At 50.2% G+C, this 20,005-nt stretch overlaps 1 protein-coding gene and 1 long non-coding RNA gene across 9 annotated transcripts in view; one reads left to right on the forward strand and one right to left on the reverse strand.

The window, feature by feature from the left end:
- The window catches only part of LOC126944938 (uncharacterized), a 42,623-nt gene extending 36,297 nt beyond the window's left edge, over positions 1-6,326 (reverse strand). For all 7 annotated transcript variants that reach the window (XR_007722235.1, XR_007722230.1, XR_007722233.1 and 4 more), the window contains exons 1-3: positions 6,108-6,326; positions 2,774-2,914; positions 1,319-1,456 (exon numbers count right to left, since the gene is read on the reverse strand). This is a non-coding gene — a long non-coding RNA (uncharacterized LOC126944938). The remainder of the gene's footprint in view (positions 1-1,318; positions 1,457-2,773; positions 2,915-6,107) is intronic.
- Positions 1-10,400, forward strand: part of CBLN1 (cerebellin 1 precursor) — a 680,545-nt gene extending 670,145 nt beyond the window's left edge. Inside the window, exons 2-4 of one of the 2 annotated variants that reach the window (XM_050774829.1) lie at positions 6,594-7,165; positions 7,325-7,444; positions 8,706-10,400. In XM_050774829.1, the coding sequence (XP_050630786.1) occupies positions 6,902-7,165; positions 7,325-7,444; positions 8,706-8,903 (582 nt within the window). In that variant the 5' untranslated portion in view covers positions 6,594-6,901 and the 3' untranslated portion in view covers positions 8,904-10,400. Of the gene's footprint in view, positions 1-6,481; positions 7,166-7,324; positions 7,445-8,705 lie in introns of those variants that run through there. The other variant, XM_050774828.1, reaches the window with a different exon arrangement.
- Positions 10,401-20,005: the final 9,605 nt, after the last annotated feature.

Consider the following 20,005-nt stretch of genomic DNA (forward strand, 5'->3'; position numbering starts at 1 on the left):
AAAGAAATACTTCTTTTAGTATTTTTACTTTAATATTATGAAAGCTACATAATTACATTCAGATTCTTTAACTATTCCAGTAGTTAATTTTTAAAACTTACGATGAACAGTTTTGTTTAAAATATGGAACATTGGTAATATGAAAATCTGAATTTGTAAGAATGATTTGCATTCCTTTTTTTTTTTCTGATACAACAAATGATGAAATAACTAATGGTTCCACAGAGGATAAAATGTCTCAAATCTCTTGGTTCTGAAGGTGAAGCGAGATTTTATACTGATACCATGTATCACTGAGATGCCAGAAGGAAATGGAATTAAACTCAGATAGTTCAAATGGAGAGATTTTAATGAAGGGACAACCTACAGAGGTGTTGGCAGGGTCAGGGGGAATCAGTGAGATATGCTTAGAACCCACCAACTGGCAAACCTCTCCCTAAAGATGGAGGAGGAAGGAGTGATACTGTAGTGAGAGCTTGAGCCTAAGGGAGGAGGATGGGCTGCTGAGCAGGAGGCACCATCCTGAAAGAAGAATCCTCTGCCAGATACTTTTCAGGGTCATTTCTTCACACTCTCTGCAGGGAAGCAGGGAGACAGCAGGAAGAAATATCCTAACCTCACTTTCCTCCCTCTGCCAGTGCCTTCCATTGGCCAAATCCTCCCAGAGGCCAGTTGGTGGCGATCAGTTTCCAGGGGCAACAGGAGGGAAGAGGAGGGCAGAGACTGGCTCAGGGGTGGGGGATCATGCACATTAGGGGTTCAGTTGTTCAAATACCTGTCACTGAGGCCTGATAAGGGTGAGAAGACTGAGCATGCTTCTCTGACCTAATTTCTAAGAAATCTACCGGAAATAACATTTGGGGATTTTTCCATTTAATAAATTTTTTAAAAAATAGCTGCCCTCTCAGCCCCATTTCCCATGCATTTTCCTCTCTTCAAGCTGTATTTAAATTCCTTCTTTCATTTTCCTTCTGGTAACAAAGACGTCTGTGGCTCAACAGACGTTTCTCTAAGACCCCACCCTGTTAGGTCTCTGAGCTGTGGGAAGTATTTACACAATTGCCAGTGAATGTAAGATCCAGGAATTTCCCTAAGATCCCTAACAAAATTGGTGATAAGTAGTCCCACATGTTAATCCAGCCACCCATGGATGACAGCACTTACTGTTTCTTTGATAAATGCCAAATACATTTGAAATAAATACCTGACATATTTAAGTGCTTTCTAATCTATTAATTTTATATATGCATGAGTCTGTTTTGTATATCTTCTGATTATAGGATAAATGTAAATAAATCCAAGGAATAATTAAACCTACCACTTTCAAGAAGCCTTCTTTGTAGAACTGGAGGAGTCTTAAATAGGCTTTTCAGGTATGCATCTCTTATTATCGCTAAACACCAACTCCGGCAAGGCAGACATCATGTGTGGGTCATCTTTACAGTACGCACAGGCCCTAAAACAGTGACATGCACATTGCAGGCACTCCATAAATGTTTGCTGAATTGGCTAAACCTTGGTTTGTCCCCATAATCAACCAGTGCAAACAGCACACAGATAATTACTTCTTGGAAAGATTCCAGCTAGTGTTTGATGTTACCTATGTGGTTTTTCTCTCAAGAGCAGCTCTGTAGGATTACATTATTTTCTGTTTTTTTTTTCCCTTTGACCTTAATGTCATCTACTTCAATAACAGCTTCATACAAAATTCCTACCAGCACATACCACAGCAGATTCAAGGCCTTGTTTTAAAAATGGTGCCAGCATCTCTTAATTTGGAAGATATATTGTCTCTCCTGAACATGGGCTAAGAAAATGTATAATTTGGTATTAACATAAGAGCTGAAGACACTTTAAATGCACTGTTTCATTTTTATAAGATAAAAATAATTTTAAGAATCAAAATGTTATCAACAGACCTGTCCTTCATTAAAAAGTAAAACTGCATTTTCCTACATTTTATGAAAGTGTCCAATTACAAACAATTTTGAAATGTAACTTTTAAAAATGTAAACAGCCAAAATACTGTATTTAAAATAAATCTGGACAGGCAAAAAATATATATATATACCCAGAAGACAGAGATTTTGGTGAAAGTTAAGATATTTCATCTTCGAACAACTTAGAATCTTTCCTGCATTTTATAGTCTAGTTCCAGGCATTAATCTGAAATAACCTTGAAATCCTAAATCTAACACCCTTCAGAACAAAGTAGCTTTTCTCTTCTGCCTTATGAGCAAATGGACTAAATACTAGGAAATGGTACTGTCTGGGCCTTTGAACCAAGACTGAAAGAGATGAAATCCTATATGATATGTATAAACATTAGAGAATCCATTTTGATTTAATAAAAGGATGAATTTGTTCTATATCCTGTGAGAAAATGGTTCCCTTTTCCTGAAAATGTTGTCTCATTCCAACAATAGAGAGTTGGTTTTTTTTCCAGGGTGTGGTGTCGGGGGTGGACAGAGTTGCCATGAATACGGCATCTATCAAGACTGCTGTTATATTCATTTCTCAAAATGCATTGTAGTAGGAAATTCAGAACGCAATAAGAGAAAATAAATGTTTGACTTCAAAATATAAGGCCACATTTAAAGCAGCAGGTGAAGTATAGAACAGTTAACAGTACAAATTCTTTATCTGCAAACTTGCAGTTCCCTAAATCTCTGTAACACATCACTTTTAAAAGCCTCAGAGAAGCGGTTCTATAATAATTTACCAATAATTCAACCCCTCAATAGCCTTAGCAAGTGAAACCTTATAGTCTTACATTTTAGAAATGACCCAACTTGATCCTTTTATTCTTCAGAATATCTCTCTCAAATTTTCATTTGCTTTTCATTAATTGATGAATTATGAGATGTTTTAGGTGCCTGTCCACAAAGAAATGAAATTTTCACTTTCCAGGAACCTAACAAATGAAAAGATAGAAACCAATTCCAACAGAATGTTACCAAAGAAATCTTTTAGAGTCGACTGTTAACATTATTTATTTATATTTATCTGGCTCTACTATTTGTGGTACATTTACACTTCAAAGCTAAACCTCAAATAACATCATAGTGAGTGGTTGACTTCATGTTTAGCTGAGGTCTTGAAGACTGAAAAAGACCATGACAAACGCACATCTATTGTCTTGGCTACTGTATCCGTCTTCATCACCATTCTGATGGTGTGCAATGTATTGCAGCTCACCCTTTGGGAAGGACTAAAGTAGACATCTGTTGGTTCTGCTTGCTCAGCATTCCTACCCTAATTTTCCTTTGGAGAACCCCTTTATTCTAGACCACGTGAAGTTAATGCCAAACCCCATTCCAGGGGATGCACCTGAATCCAACTTCAGTTATCTAAACAGTCCCTTCTCCACGTTCAGAGAAGAGCAAGCGACTCAAACTGCCTTCATAAGGACAGACCTGGGACTTCTGCTGCAAATATTGAAGAATAAGTACTCTTTTTTCTTGCTAGGATTAAGCTGGTAGTACCTTCTAGGAGGCTATCATATGGAAACAACTTGTTTGAAAATGAAGCCACAACTAGAAAACAGATCCTGGTAACCCGGATTGACGGATCCAGCCCTACCTTAAATGGCAGGACCTAACCCGAGGCTTTTTGCATCAACCAAGTAAAGTCCTTAAGTTTTGTCACTTGCAGCTAAAAGAATTCTGACTCTAACAATGTGACAATAGCAAAAACAAACATGACTGCTTTTGAGGTTTCTAATGGATTTTCCTCCCTAGACACATGATTTCATTTAATCCTCACAATTCAAAAAAGCACATGTCTATTAACATTAAATTAATGTTCATTATTTTGAACACATACTATGTGGACAAGGGATGGGGAAAGCCAAGGGAGCAATCAGTGTGAAATCTCACTTATATGGGAGGGAAGTGGAGGTTACATATCTCAGGGCACTTAACAGACATCATCAAATGAAAGAATAAACAGTATATGGGAGAGGCAGGAGGTGATTCTTCAATTCCTGGATGAAAAATTAGGAGATAATGAACTCCTAACAATCAGCCTAATGAGAATGGCTCAAGCAACAGGGCATAGAGAGGGAGTTAGGTTAGACATGGGGTTCTTGAGAGTTTTCAGCTCTGGGTGGGTGCAGCTGTTGTCAGTGGGAAAGGGAAAAAGGAAGGGCTGAGTGTGGAAGGCAGGGAGGGAGGAGACAGTGTGGGTCAGTGAAACAGGGCCCTTAGAATGACAAGTCTGGACCAGAGAGAGGCTAAGACTGGAAATACAAGATGGGTAACCACTGGCATACAGATGGCAGTTCAGACTTGGGCACTGCCCACCAGAGCCTCAGCATGAAGAGAAGAGGGAGAGGCTGGCCACCACCTCCCTCTGAGTAATCGTAATCCTGCTCCGTGAGCTCCTGAAAACAGGCTCTTTCACTCGCCCCATCTCTTGCTCTTGATTGCAACCCGGCATTCAGGAGGCATCCAGTAAATATCTGTGGAGTGACCGACAACGCAGCGCTAGGGCACTGAGAAGACCCCGGGGCACCAGGGGCTGGTTCTACAAGGGTGCCCCTCCCGGTGCCCTCCAGCACGCTGCCAGAGCCGCCAGTCTTGGCCGCTACACGGGATGCTGCCTCATTATTCAGCTCTCACCTCTTAAATTAGTTCATGCTCTCACATTAGGTGTAATCACAGCTGGCAACGCTTTCTGGGGATGTCTCAGAAAGATCTGAGTTGAAAAAATATTTTTGTGTCATATTTATTTAAAGTAAAATTGCTGCTTCCTCCCCGCCCCTTCCTTTCCTCCTGGCCCACCCAGTGACCCCGGCCATGCTCAACGGAGGCGGCGGTCGGAGGTGAGACTTCCTCTACATAATTCCTTAAACAGCTATCAACTAAGTCTTAAAGAAAAAAAAGAGATCTAGAAGCAGAGACATGGCTGCTGGCGATCCCAAAGCTGGTGTACCCGCGTGGGGGAGAGCGTACCCTGGGGGCGGCCGGCAGGCCGGACCAGAGGCTAGCCCCGAGGCCCAAGGCAGGAGCACTCCGCCGGCGCCCCGCGTCTCTCCAGCTCCCAAGGCTGCGCTAACTCCACTGATCACGCCAGGTTCAAGGTCGCCCAGTGGGGACCGGAGCGCCGGGAGCCGGTGGTAAATGTTCCAGCCGGCCTCTGCCTGGGGTCCGGAGCCGCGTTTCTGCTTTGTACTTGACGGACAGGTCCGCCCGCCCTCCCGCCGCCCGGCTACCAGCCCGCGTTCATCCTGCAGGGCTAAGTCTCCCGCACTCGGCCTGGAACGCCTGGATCGCTCCCTTCCTCTCCCCATCTTCGCAGCTCTCCTCTCTCCCTGCCACTTGGCAAAGCTGCATTTTGACTTTCACATTTTTGACTACGTGTGTATAGTTCCAAGTCCATGCGTGGCACGAAAATCCACTTAGGGTAAAAATTATTCTCGAAAAATCGCCCATCTGGTGTTCTACACTCAAGGCTAGGAGGTGCAGGCACGGGTGCATAAAGCACGCCGTAAGGGTGCACAGTAAATAAAAAGTACGGATGCAAAATGTAAATTTTAAGTGCAAAACAGAAAAGCAGTGCTCGTTGCCGCCCCGCACGCTGGATTTTAAGGGGCACGAAGGCGGGCCTCAGCTGTTTTCGCTTAGCCCCGCGTCCTCAGCGCCCGGCCCAGTACCCGGTACTCCGTACGGGTTCAATGATCTCTCCTGAATAAGTGAACAAATTAAGAAATGAATGAATGACCTCTCGATCCGACCTCCGCGCCTGGCAGAGCAGAGCAGTCGCTGCGGGAGGCGGGAGAGAGCGAGAGGCCAAGCTCCACCGTCGCGGCCGCCTGGTGGAGCAGAGGGACGCGGAGACGCCCGGCGCCGCGAGTGCCTGCCTAGTAGCTCCCGGGTACCACGTGCGCCCACCCCAAGCCGCGCAGGCCCCGCCCCGCCGCGCGCGCACGCGCCCTGCAGCCCCGCCGCCGGGACCCTGCGCTAGACTCGCCCAGCGCGCCGGCTGCCCTCCCGCCCGCGCCCGCTGGGAGGCGCTCCCCTCCCACCCGGCGCGCCCACAGGCGGGCTGGCGACTCGCGGCCTCTAGCTATTCCACTCCCGACCCCGGCGCGCGCCTCCTCCTACCTGAGGGCCGACCAGCGGGGGCGGGCGTGAGGGCCGAGCAGCGGGGGCGGGCAGGAGGGCCGAGCATCGGGGGCGGGTGGGAGGGCCGAGGGGGGCGGAACAGGATCGAGGCGGGAGGCGAGAAAGTGACCCGCCGCGGCGGACCGTCTGTGCGCGGACGCGGGCGCGCGCCCGCGCTCCCTTCGTCGACTCCCGGCCAGAGCCCAACCCTGCTGCCGCGCGCCGCCCGCCTCGCCGAGCCTAATAACAACGGCGCCCGGGGTCAGGTGGCCGCGCGCGGACAGCGCCGTCATTGGCTCGGTGGGGAGCGCGGCGCGTCAGGATTGGCTGGGGGGCGGGGCCTCGGCCAGGGCGGGGACAGGGCCTCTGAGGGAGGCGGGCCGGGAGGCGCCGGGGGCGGGTCTAGGCCGCGGTCCGCGCCTTTGTGCCCGGCGCGCGCTCTCCGCCCGCTCCGGCTGCAGCGCTGGCTGCATCAATAATTCAGAGCGGCGGCGGCGGCGGCAGCGGCGGTTGCGGGCAGGAGGTGGCGGCAGTAGTGGGAGCGAGCAGCAGCGGCTATGCATCCAAGTGCGGCTGGGCAGCCGCGGCACCCCTGAGGCCCGGGCGGGGCTCCGGGAACACAGCGCGGAGGGGACGCTCGTCCAGAGTGCGAGGAAGAGCTGTAGTGTCCAGAGCGGCGGCGGCGGAGCTGCGCACGGAGCTGAGGAGGGGGCTTCGGAGAGGAACTGGGACGGGGGGGGCGGCTGGCGCGAGCAGCCCCGGGGGTGGGGGGCGGGGTGGGCGCCGGAGGCGCGATGCTGGGCGCCGTAGAGCTGCTGCTGCTGGGGGCTGCGTGGCTGGCGGGCCCGGCCCGCGGGCAGAATGAGACGGAGCCCATCGTGCTGGAGGGCAAGTGCCTGGTGGTGTGCGACTCCAACCCCACGTCCGATCCTACGGGCACAGCCCTGGGCATCTCTGTGCGCTCTGGCAGCGCCAAGGTGGCTTTCTCTGCCATCAGGAGCACCAACCACGAGCCGTCCGAGATGAGTAATCGCACCATGATCATCTACTTCGACCAGGTGAGAGATCCTTCCTCCCGCGGCGTGCAGATTGGGCTGGTGAGGGAGGGGTGGATGGAAGACCGATGCCCGGTCCTCTGCAAGGGCTCTGCGGAGGCGCGGGGACGACAGTCCGGGACCGATTGCTGCCCACTCCCCTTCGTTCCCGTCTCGTTATAGGTACTAGTGAACATTGGGAGCAACTTTGATTCAGAACGCAGCACTTTCATCGCCCCGCGAAAAGGGATCTACAGTTTTAACTTCCACGTGGTAAAAGTCTACAACAGACAGACCATACAGGTCAGCCGCCGCCTCGGGCCGGGCCCTGGCCCCGTAGCGGGGTTACTGGCCGCAGGGGTGCTCGGGCTGTCCGGAGGTGGTAGGCAGAAGTGGCGGCTGCATGTACTTCGGGCTGCTTGGAGGGACAGATAGCGGGGCCTCTCAGTTCTGTGGCTTCAACTGCCCTCTGCTTTCCCTGTCTCTGGATCTTGGGATCCAGCTCCATCCCTCCAGAGACAGAATTTTCTGCTTCCGCCTTCCGGGCCCCTCCGAAGGGTTCCCTGGATTGCAGGGACTTCCTTGTAACTGCTGTTGTTAGCGCCCCAGACAGCTGCCGCTTGGGGAGCCTTCCCGGACTTGGATGCTTGTCTTCAGCACCACGGACAGGGCCCCCGTTTTCTCCCACTTGCCCCCATCCCCACCCCGTGCGGACTCTGGGTTTTTGAGCTAGCAGCATTTAGCCCGGGGGGGTGAGGGGTGGAGAGAGAAGGGAAGGAGGGGGCGTAGTGCTACTCTTTCCCGGCTCCAGCCGTGTCCCAGCAAGCACTCGCCGGCTCTTAGGGTCCCCAGAGGTGTCCAGGTTTCCTTTGGGCGCCGAGAGAGGCGGGACGCACAGCTGGGGAGAGGGCGCGAGGCCCTTGGCTGACGGTGCCACCACAAGGGCAAAACCAGGCGGTGGCGGGCGCGGCTGGATGGGGGCTGGAATTGAGCCCGTGGTTTGGGGAGAAAATACATTGTGCCGCTCGGTGCGAGATTTCTAATCAGAAATCACAGTGGCTTCTCCGCTGTGTCTTGGCAACTGGGTCCAGGAGGGATTAGGGGCTTTTTGTTTGTTCGGTTTTGTTTTTCCGATAGCGCCGGAGGGAGCCTGAGTTCCTGCGGCTTTTTTGTTTGTTCTTTGTTTTTTGAGGCTGAGGGGAAACGGGAGAGAGGTCAAAGGTCTCAGGGCGCTAGAGCCACCTCATGAGTTTATTAAATTGGATCACAGAGCACAGTCGAGATTCGCTTGGCGCGCTCATTTGAGAAACTGGAATAAGAGCAACTCCCGTTTTGGGGACAGACCCTTCCTGTCACCCAGATGTGTGGTCTTTCGCCCCACTGGAGCCTCAGTAGTAAACTCCAAAGCCCGTTTTCCACCATTCGCCCCCGCCCCCCGCCACCACCACCTCTCCGTGCTTCCAGGTCTTACAGGCTGTTAGCCAAGCAGTGGGGAGGTTCGCTCCACCGCGGCTTCAGTGCCTGCCTAGGTTGCGCCTCTGAAGCGGGCCTTTCTCTTTCTCAGGTGAGCCTCATGCTAAACGGGTGGCCGGTGATTTCAGCCTTCGCTGGTGACCAGGACGTGACCCGGGAGGCCGCCAGCAACGGAGTCCTAATCCAAATGGAGAAAGGCGACCGAGCATACCTCAAGCTGGAGCGGGGAAACTTGATGGGGGGCTGGAAGTACTCGACCTTCTCCGGATTCCTCGTGTTTCCTCTCTGACTGGCTCATAGCCTGAAGGGAGGTGGGGAGAGGGCGAAGGCAGAAAGGGGAGTGAAAAAGAGGCTGAAATTAAGAGGGAGAGAAAGCAGCACGACTTGAAACTTCCTACATGTTCTCTAACTGTATCTGGGTAAAAAGGTGCGCGCCAGCGGTGGGACAACTTTGTCCATTTCCTTATTAGGAGACATAAATTTCGCTTAGCTCTGCGCACTCCCATTTCCAAAAATAAACTCGCCTCCCCCATTCCAGTTGCAGTAATCAAGAAAGAGACGGCCTTGTCGTTGTTTCTTATCCCCCAACTTCATGTTCCCTGCAATTTATTTAAAGAAACTTTGTATTTCACTACATAATCTCAAATCTTTCTGCCTAGCCCCCTCTGAATCCTTCTGCCTACTGAAATCTAATATATTCCCCGCCCCCAACCTTTTTTTTCAGTTGGGAGAGGGGGTAAGTTTTGTTGTTGTTGTTGTTTTGTTTTGTTTTGTTTTGGATGGGGAAGGTACTTTTAATTTGGCAAGTGTTGCTCTTCTTAAAACACTGCTCAAGTTAATTAGCTGAAGATACTTAGTGTCCTCGGCTGCTTGTTAGCAGAGAAAGGACTCACCTTAGTGGTGACTGGTTTAAAAAAATATAAATATATATCATTTGTACACGAAGAACTCTTGCCAGTGGAAACTGGCTGTGTTTCCGTATTTCTATGTCCTACTCGGAGTGATCGTGAAATCTAAGGCTGCTTGATGTTCTGATGCTTGTCAATGCCGTCGTGCTCTGCGGCTCAACGAAACGCCAAGGAGCTTCTTCGGGACGCTTCCTCTTCCTCTGTAACATATGTGTGAATAGCCAAGATTTAATTTTGCTTTAATCTAATAAAGTCGAAGCGGGACTTTTATTTTTCTGAAACAGCTTTCTAAACTCCTCATCTTCCCCAGCTGGGAGGTTGGGGGTCGGGGGTGCCAAAGGGCGAGGTTCTGAAGGGCAGGAGACTTGGGGGAACGCAACCATAGAAAGGCCTGGGCGCGAGGGCTTCCTCGCAAAGCCAGCCTTGCGCTCCTTCCTGTGCCAGGCCAGGGGCCAGCACTGCATTCGCCTGTGTTTACAGCTTTGACGCAAACGTAAGAAACGTGGCCGAAATCTTCCTTGGCCAGGCGCGGCCGCCGACCCGGGAGCGAAGTTTGATTTTTTTTCTTTGCGTTCCAAATGCATCAGGAATAGTTCCAGTTTGAGGACCCAAACCACTCTACCTGGGGCGGCAGACTCCTCACGCCTTCTGTCCCCGGATGTCTCCCACCGCGTCCGCCCTGCAGTTCCCGAAGCAGCGTATGTTTTATACACCGCCTCTGAATCCGGAGTCCACCCGCCGCATACTCGGGCGCCCAGGACCTATGATTCCGGTCATTCACAGGACTTTATTCAAGAGGTTCGTCCAGGAGTTTTAATTGTATCGGAACATAATGTGAAAGCAAAATTGAAATAAACGACTTCGTTTTAAGTCTGGAAGGCTGACCCAGTTGCTTCGGCAGCGGGGAGGTCGGGAGCCGGAGCGAGTGGGCATCCTGGGGCGAAGGGCCAGGAGCTGGGAGCTGCAGCCGGCTGGTCCCCTGCAGTTGTGGTTCCTTTCAGAGAAACTTTTTCCTGGCCCAATATTCAGTAATGAATTTTATTTCCTTTAAGGGGCGTGGGGAGAAGGGAGAGTTAGTAATAGCACAATAAGCAACGTTTCTCGGATTTATCCCAGCGGCTGGTTCGAGTTAGAAATTCACGGAGCACCGGGCCTCTGTTGAAACCCAGGCCCGTTTCTTCTCTGCATGCAATCCGGTAAGCCGCGGAGCAGCTATAGCGGGAGCCCTTCCAACCCAGTGGCTCCGGGACCCGCAGAGATAGATAGGGACTCGCGAGTGAGGAGTGGACCCGAGTACTTTTCTGTTTCTGCCCAACAGTTTCCCTTCTACCCTGTCAGGCCCCAGGGAAGTGGGAATGAGAAGAAATAAGGGACCTTAAAGGGATTTAAAGAAAAACTGTTTTCAATAAAGAGACGCGCTTTTTCCGAAGTCTCCTGGTTGGGAAGGAGAGGTCGGAGACAGTTGGAGCCTTTGGCAGCGAAACTAGCTCCACCCAGCAGCTCTGCCATTGCAGGGCCAGCCCTTCGGGCTTGTGGAGACCCTAGAGTCAGTAGGGTGAGTGTAAGCTCGAGGCTCTAGGGCCGCGAAGGTTGGAGAGCCACCGCTCGAGGAAGCTGCCCCTGAACGCTTTGGCGCTACCCGGGCTGCAGGTGGGTGGGTCAACTCTCTTTCTGAGGGCGAGAACCACCAGGGTTCTGGTTTCCGTGGCTGCCTGTTCTGTGGGGTCACCAGGCTGTGTCCCGGTGGAGTGACTTTGGCAAGTCCGCTCTCAGGCACTAAATTTGCCCATTTATATAAAGACAGGGAGAAATCTAAACACCTCTCAGAGTTCCTCCTGCTCTGTGGATCCAGCCCTCCTCTGCTCCCAGACTGGGAGTCTGCAGATTCTTTTGCCTGGGTGAGTGAGTCCTGGCTGCAGCCTGTGCTTACCTGGCTGCCAAGTGGCAGCTCCTGAGTACTAGGCCTTGGGCTAGGGTGCAGGCCAGGGGAAGCCTGTGTCTCCTGGAACTGGGACTCGCTTCTGAGCCCCAGCTCTGGAGCCTGGAAGGTGAGTACAGTGGGAGCAAATTGTCCCCAGATTGGAAGAAGAGGGGTTGGTTTTCCTTTGATTCTGCTGTAGCTCAGCAGACCTCCTTCCTGGTAAAGGATTCCTGCCTCCCACAATGTCCGAACCTAGTATTGGAGAACCTTCTTAATTGGGTTCTAGCCTCCCTCTTCTTTCTCCACCTGCTGACCCCTTCCCTTGCCATCTGATGATTCCACCTCCCATTGTTGTCTTTATGCCTCCACACCTGCTGTTCCTGATTCAAGTTGAAGCACCCCTTCTCTCCTCCAGTTTGCAAAGTCCTATCCTGCTGAGGACCCAAGAAGTCCAGCTGAAAGGCTGCTTGCTCTGGGAGGAGGTTCTATCCACACAATACAGGCATTGCTTCCCCGAGGTTCAACACCCCTTCGGCACCTTCCAACCAGGCCTTGTTTTGTGCTGGTTGGGAAGGGAGACATCTGGGGCTGAGCTTGTCTCTTACTGTGTGGGTTCCATGGGGGCAGAGAGAGCCCACACAGCGCTTAGCCTGCTAACCTGGCATCCCCACCCTAGAGGGCCTGGGGAGATGTGGGGCTCCATGTCTCCCAAACTGCCCTTACTGCCAGGCCTGAGCCTACCAGTGGCCTGAGTAGGGCTGTGGATAGCTCTCCCCAGGGACCTAGAGGTTTGAGTCCTTAGGGTCCTGGCAGGTGTGGTTGGGCCACCTCCCTGGCTTCTGGGGTGAAGGTGAGGTGAGTGTTACTTCTGCTAGAGGCAGGGGAGCCATCTTCTGAGCACTGGGCTTCAGCCGGAAGGGAACCAGAGACTTGAAGACTGAGAGAGATGGAAGAGGAGGAGCACTAGGTAGAGACTACCTTCCTTCCCCCAGCCAGAGGTTAGGGAGGGGACCCATTCGGAAACCCATACCTCACAGTGGCATCCTTTCATGCTTAGAATCCTTTGGGCCCTTCTGGATCTGGGGCCCGCCTCTTGCTTTCATCTAAAATAAACCCCTTCAGAACAAAGCCTGTAGGGGTTCCAAAGCCACCCCTTCATTCAGCCTTACCCTGGTCCCAAAGGCTCCTCCCCAGCCCAGGTCACCTTGGTCACCTCCTCCCGGAAGCCTTTCATGCCTTTCTTCTCCAGCCTCCCTCTTTGGAGTGTGGCCTCTCTTACCAGCCTGCCTCCTCCCTTCCCGCACCCCGCCAATTCTCCCAGGGCAGAGGCTGTGTCTTATTCTGCACAGCGTTTCTGGCACCCAGCCAGGCTTAAAGTTACGGTGAGTGGAACTCAGGGAGGCTTCTAGGACCCAACGAGCCCAGACCTTCTCCGCCCGGGTTCTCCACACCACGCTAAGCGGCCCGGGAGCCGCGCAGGCGAGGAGCCGAGGGTGATCACTGTGGTCTCTGCTGGGTTGCGCTGGGCCACGCACCGGCCCCCCAGCTCGCTTGCTCCCCGGCCGCCGCTTCCACCGTAAGCCGAGCTGGGAGCGCGCCTTTCAAGCTGCTCTGGAGCGCTAATGCTCAGAGACCGGGCGCATCCGCTCTTAATGAGAACATAATTACCCAGATGGAGAGGGAGCCTCACCCCGCTCCTTAATTGTTGCCTTAATGGGGTGGTAGTAGGGGATAGTGCGGGGCGGAGGGAAGGCGTGGGACTCTCCCACAGGTTTCAGGTTGGGTCCTGGGGTGGGGCGGACTCAGTGGAAGGCGAAAGACCCTGAACTGCAGACGTGTGCGCTGCACTTGGCCTCTGGCTTCATATGAGACCTTAGAATACTCCCCGAATCCCAGCCTTACTTTTTTTCAACTCACAAATGCGAGAGATGGGCTAGAAGACGTCTAGTGCTACTTCCAGGCGGTCTTACTTTTATGATCAGTGTGGGTGAGTTTAAGCCTTCATCTTGGTGTCCAGCCACCTGTCTCCCGCAGGTGCTGGGCCTAATCACCTCAACAGGCTTTCAAACAAAACATTGAAACCTAATACTGATTCTGGGTGGGAAAGTGGGCAGGGGGGCAGTGGTGCCCCGGAACCAAAGTTCAGGCACAGCTCCCTTTGAGCTAATTCCACGGAGAAAAAAACAAAACAAGAAAACAAAAAACAAACAAACAAAAAAGGCGGGGGGTTGGGGTGGGATTGCCCAGGGGCATTTACAAAGATCTCTCAATCTTTTTGCATAGCGGATACATAGGCACTCCCGGAGAGCCTTAGCGTCCTCGCATTTCAAATGGGAACAATAATGCCTTCACAACTGGGTAGTCGTGAAGACTATGCTAAAAGGTCCAGAAAGTGCTCATCACTGCCTGACACATAGTAGGTGCTGAATAAAACTAGCAATACCAAGGAGCGATCAACACTTGGCATATCCCACAATCACAGAAACAGGACGTAGGGGAACATGTGGGTAATCCCAGCGGCATCAAACATATGTGAAAACTGAAACCAGAGAGCAAGTGAACCTGAATGGTGGATGTAGGAAAAGGACCCTGTGTTCTTTCTTGTTCCTGCATACTGATCCCATCCTCACCCACATCAACCACAAGCATAGGAGATTTTACCCCCTAAATATCTTTCCTCTTCATCCCTTTGCTTGTATATTTGCATCGACCACTGTGGATGAATGTTGTCTGCATGTCTGTAGACTCTCCCATCAGACCAAGAGCTCTGTTGGCATGTCTGCGTCCCTTCAGAGGGTGAGCCCTTCAGAGTGAGAACTGTGTCTTCCTCATCTTGCCTGGTCCTGTGCTACCTACACAGTGCCTGGCACAGAGCAGGTGGCCTGTGATCATGTCATAAGCTAACCCAAACTGTGTCTGGCACAGTTGCAGGATATGGACACAGCCAATGAAAGTGCCCTTCAGGGGACTTCCTGGACCTCTCAGTCCCTCCCGTCTCCCCACCCCCTATATCACTAACAGGAACAATGCTGAAATGGAAGCGCTCCCAGATCCTGGGCAGAGACGGAAACCTTTCTAGGTACCTGCACTTGCTTTTATCTCCTCTTCCCATTTCAATCTGAGCCCAGCCTGTCCCCAGCAAGTCCCAGCTGTGATCCTGAGAAGGCAGTGAGCAGGGACAATGAGAAAGAGGCCAGAATCAGATGTATGGGCTGGTATTTGGATTTATTGCTAGGTCTTCTCACTGGAAAAAATGATTTGCTGTGCATAGATGAGGCTGCCTGCACTTCAGGAGGCAGCAAGGAAACACAACGCTGCTGATGTCAGGAAGGAGAGCCTCGTGATTCTAAGCAGAGGCCTTCCGGTTGTGAGGCCACAGCCCAGAGCCTAGGGAGATCTTTGTTCATCTTGCTAAGCTCCAAAGACTTCAAGGAAGGGGTGTAGGTTGAGGGTCAGGGTGTCTCATCTAAGCAGACTCCAACCTGACCTCAGTGCTCTATTTGAGCACATTCCTATACCCTATACCTCATTGGCAAAGCCCTCCCTGACCCCTACTCAGCAGCTTGTCATCTGCTGACCACCTGAACTCTCCTATTCAGATCATGCCCTGACCACATCTTTGCTGCATGCTAAGCTCCAAGAGGATCAGGCCCTTATCTGCAGGCTCCCTGCAGTGTGCCCAATGCCTGGCACAGTGCCAGGTAGTAAATACTCTTTCAATGTTCCTTGAATGCATGAGTAAATGAACATATGACTGTGTAGACAGATGGATGGAGGGCTTACTGGTTGCATTGTGAATGCATCTTCCTGGCCCACCAGACTGGGAACTCCACAAAGGTGTCTGTCTTCTCTGCCTTGTTTATAGCTGTGTCCTCAGTGCCTAGCACAGTGTTTGGAATATGGTCAGCATGAAAAGCGTTTCTTCAATGAATGAAGAATTACCTTTATAATACTTTGGAAGTGGGACTCATGGGACTATGAGATTCTAGGGTGTAGGTTTGGTACTGTGCTCCTCTCTAAATCTTCACTGTTCCTCTGAATGTTTATTTTGGAATGGAATTGCATTGTACCTGTTGTCTGGAGTCAACTCTATAGCACGAGTTGTTTTTGTATGCTGTTTGTCCCCATGCCCAACATACTGTGGGCACCTTAGAGGGCAGGGGCCATATTTTATTTTCCTTAAAGGAGAGGGATACTCTCCTTTCCCCACCAGCATTTAATAATGGGATTTGGTATTGGTTGATTGGTTGTTTAATCCAGGATCAAGCCATTCAGCCTGTGGCAATGAATGGGCATTGACACCTTACTGATAGTGGTAGGTAACAAAGGTCAGAGGGTGCTAACCAGCAGGCTTTCCCATGATATTGGCACACTGGTCGGATGTAAAAAGTACATACAGGGTCTTGGCAAATGAGGGGGCTGGTAATTCCTTGTTCACAGATGGCCATAAGGTCACTGGGTTTTTGTTCTAGCTGGATACAGAATGAACTCTGAAATCCCCTCATAGCTTTGGGTTCTGCTTCAGAACATGCAGTTGGAGTGGGCTCTGCTGGTTTCTTCTAAATAAAATCAAAGACTCCCCCAACCCCCTACATTTCTCAGACCCAGTGTCCAGCTGGGAGTTCAGCCTGACAAAGGGTCTCTGGAATGCTCTGCTAGCAGCAGCAACCTGCTTACTCAGGTGAGGTTCAAGAGCCTTTTCTTCCATCATCAGAAATTACTGCACACTTTCAGGGAAACTTTCAAAGAGGGAAGAGGGAATTACTAACAAAGGAGAGGCAACTGGACATTTTCTTCCTCCTCATTTAAAAAGAAGCTGTGTGCTCTGCCCAGATCTTGTATTGGAAAGACTCTCCTTTGTATTCTGAGAGACTCAAAAATAAACTCCCCAATGTGTACTTCTGCTGAGAAGTTCAGATGATTTTATAATGACTGAGTGGCTCCAAATATGGCATTAAAATGCAGCTGATGAGGAGCCTGCTATTTTACTAACTCATCTTGATCAAAGTTGGTCAATTTAGGTCTCAGCAAATGTTCCAAATGCTCTCTCTCTTTCTCTCTTTTTGGAGTTCATTTCAGGTAGATGGATTATTTACTTATTCTGAAGGTGCTGAGGGAAAGGGCATGTTAGCAATACCAATTGAGCTGTGGGTGCAAACTCACAGCTCATCCTCACGTGGCATCTGGGTGTCTGATGCATTTTCTTCCTCCCTTCTGGGCTTTTGATGCTTCCCAAGTGGGGACTTATTTGGCAGGTTCACCAGCATGTGGGCCTCAATAACCTCCTGCATCAAATTGAGTGACAGTGGTGCTCTTTGAGGCTGTGAAGCTTGCAGCTGTTTTCCTTGATTGCCTAAATATGTCCCTGTCTCTGTCATGAAAAGTTGGGATCCAGGCTGAGAGCAGAAACAAGTCTGTTCCCCGAAGAGTGACACCACACAGCCTCTAGGGTCCCATGCTAACTCGAAGTTTATGCAATGCAAGACTCTGCAGACAGCAATGAGGGTCTTTGTGTCTGCATTTCCAGCTTAAAGTTGTCACCAGCATCCTGCCTTGTAGCCCCAACCCACAGAAAAAGCCATTGATGGCCAGCTGTTAGAGATCTGATGGGAGTCTTCTTTGTTTTTGTTTTTTTTGGGAGGTGGTAGTTGGGGAGGGTGGGGGGGTGGAGTCTAGTTCTATTGCCCACTGGAGTGCAGTGTCTTGATCTCGGCTCACTGCAGCCTCTGCCTGTAGGTTCCAATGACCTTCCTGCCTCAGCCTCCCCAATACCTGGGACTACAGTCATGTGCCACCATTCCTGGCTACTTTTTTTTTTTTTTTTTTTTTTTTTGAGTACAGATGGGGTTTCACCGTGTTGGCCAGGCTAGTCTCAAACTCCTGACCTCAAGCAATCTACCTGCCTCAAAGTGCTGGGATTACATGCGTGAGCCTGGCTGTGAGTCTTCTTTGGACTCCTCTTACATTTTTTTCTTCACTTGCCAGAGTGAGCTTCTCAAAATGTAAACTAAGCCAAGTGACTCTTCTACTTAAAACTATCCAGTGTGAACCAAAACTCCTTAGAGTAGCCTCCAAGCCTTCCATGATGGGGCCTCTGCTGACTTCTGAGACCTCATCCTCTATTGTTTTTCTCTATTGCAGAGTAGCTCATTCTGGATTTCTGTTAGTTTCTAGAATATGCCAAGCTGTGTCCTGTCACAGAATCTTTTCACCTGTCGATCCTTTATGGGCAAGGGATACTCTTCCATCTCCCACTTATTGCTGTGGCCATTTCCTTCTCTACTTTTGTATCTGAGCTAAAAAGTCACCTTTGCAGTGAAAGGCCATCCTGATCACTCTGTCTAATATTGAGACACCTCTTCTTCTACCAACTGAGCTCTATCATACTGCTTTGCTTTATTTTCCTTATAGCAGTCGTGACCCTGGAAAATGCTCATTTATCTGTTCACTTGTTTCCTGCCTCTCTCCCTCTCTGGGGATAGGAACCTTGCTGTCTTGTGCCTTACTTTATTCCCAGTGACTGGAAGAGAGCCTAGAATAGTAGGGGCTTGATTCATGTATGAATGATGGAATGGCAAACCAGCCATCCAGTCCTGGTCCCCAGAGCTCAGGGTTTTTGCTCCATCAGAGCAGAGCCATCTCCTCATTAGTCCCTCTCCTCAGGAGCTCAGGAGAAGCTGAGGTCCATGGCAGCCACTAAACATGTCACCCACCGGAAACCATCTTCATATTGAGGGGAAGTGCGCTGGGAGCTGTGAGCTCAATGATGGAGCTGGAAAACTGGTGTCCTAGCCACATGCCCAATAAATGGGCCTTTTCCTTGTTAATATCTGCTGTTAAAATTGCATAATTCAGCTCTAACATGTCATTGGGCTAGGGAAAACTGAAGTTAGCTGTGAATTATTGAATTTTTTCTTGCAGAATTTATCCTGCAAGTAGGAAACAGAGAACAAGGAGCAGAGGGGCTTTGGTCTGGGGCAGAGGTGAAAAGCAGCCTGGATGTCATTCCTGAAGCTGTTGCTCAACACGGAGCAGAAGTGGTTGGTGAGGTGAGGACTCAGGGTTGAGAGAGAGGCCTGAAGGGTCATGCACGAGACAGAAGCAGCTTCGTGACTCTCCCCAAGATGGGAGAAGGGAACAATGGGGGCAGAAATAGCAGCAATGTGAGTCTAAAGCTGCTGAGAAAAGATACTTATCCTCAGACTATAAAATATCCACCACAGAAATACCCAGGTGGCCTGGAGTTGCCAATCAAAACATTGGTTCGACAGTGCTGACCTCAGAATCGCTGCGTGCCTGCCCAGCAGCAGCTCTGCTCTGCAGGTCCTGTAGAAAAACCAGGCGGGGAGCCTGCCTCACCCACGGTCCAGCAGAAGAGAGTGTAGTACAGAGAAGGATAAGAAAGTAAGGTTGGGGCTTGACTGTCTATTTCACTTGCATTAAGCCACTCCCACACCATAGTAAGTGCCTCATGGTCCAACTCAATTTTCATGACCTTTGGATTTCACCCCTGTTATATGGCAGAGTAGCAAGCACTGATTAAGAGAACAGGCTTTGAAGCAGAGCTAGTTTTGAAGACTGACTTTATAACTGTACTCAGGACTCTTGTGGGTACAGATGACTGAAACTCAGCTCAAACTGGCTTTAGTACCACCCTCCCAAAATAATTTACTCGCTCCCAGAACCGAAAAATCCAAGGGGTGTTGAATTCAGGTATGGCTGAATCCAGGTGCTTAAATACATCAGAAATCAGCCCTTTTTCACACATGCAGGCCTATTTCTAGGTCCCTAATTGTGACAATTTGACTCCAGCAATAACAAGCTCACATTCTCCTTGCCTAGTTTCCCCATTAGGAAAAGAGCACTTTTCTCCCCTACAGTGCCAGCAAAAATTCCACGGTTGATGGATATTCAACCAACTCTAAGTCATGTACATTCCCAGAACCAATATCTATGGTCACAGAAAAAGAAATGAGCTAATTGGCCAAGCATGGAGCCAGGTGGGGGTGGAGATGGAGTTGAGAAGAGGTAGCCTTACCCGGGAGCAGGTGTTACTAAAGAAGGGGAATGCATGCGAGCTTGGCTACTTCCTGGCTGTGTGACTTTAGGTGGAGAGCTTAACATCTCTGGGCTTTGGTTTCCTCATCTGTTAAAATGAATCGAGCAGTAATGTCTAGTTCTATTAGGATTGATAAGTCATTACCTATGAAAATGGGAACTAGAATTTCCACAGGGGTTCAAAAGCAAATGTCTGTACTTTACTGAATGGTGTAACATAATTTTGAGCATGTCTTGGTCTTTGTTAGAATTGTGAGATGCCTCCTGAAGCATGCTCCAAAGGCTCTTCTTTGCTCACAGTTGTATGCCAGCTATAGCTGGATCCCATACCATTAGTCAGCTGGTATTTCTTTGCATTGCTCTGGAGCCAACTGATAGTGAGATGGGCAGCTCTTTCCCAGAGTTAGTGCACAGTAAATAGTAGTTGTTATTACTGTTGCTCCCAAGGCAATTTTGCCAATGCTTATGCACCCTGGCATTGTTATTTAATTATATCACAAATGT

This window comes from Macaca thibetana, chromosome 20, assembly GCF_024542745.1.
Source record: "Macaca thibetana thibetana isolate TM-01 chromosome 20, ASM2454274v1, whole genome shotgun sequence".
Lineage (NCBI taxonomy): Eukaryota > Metazoa > Chordata > Mammalia > Primates > Cercopithecidae > Macaca > Macaca thibetana.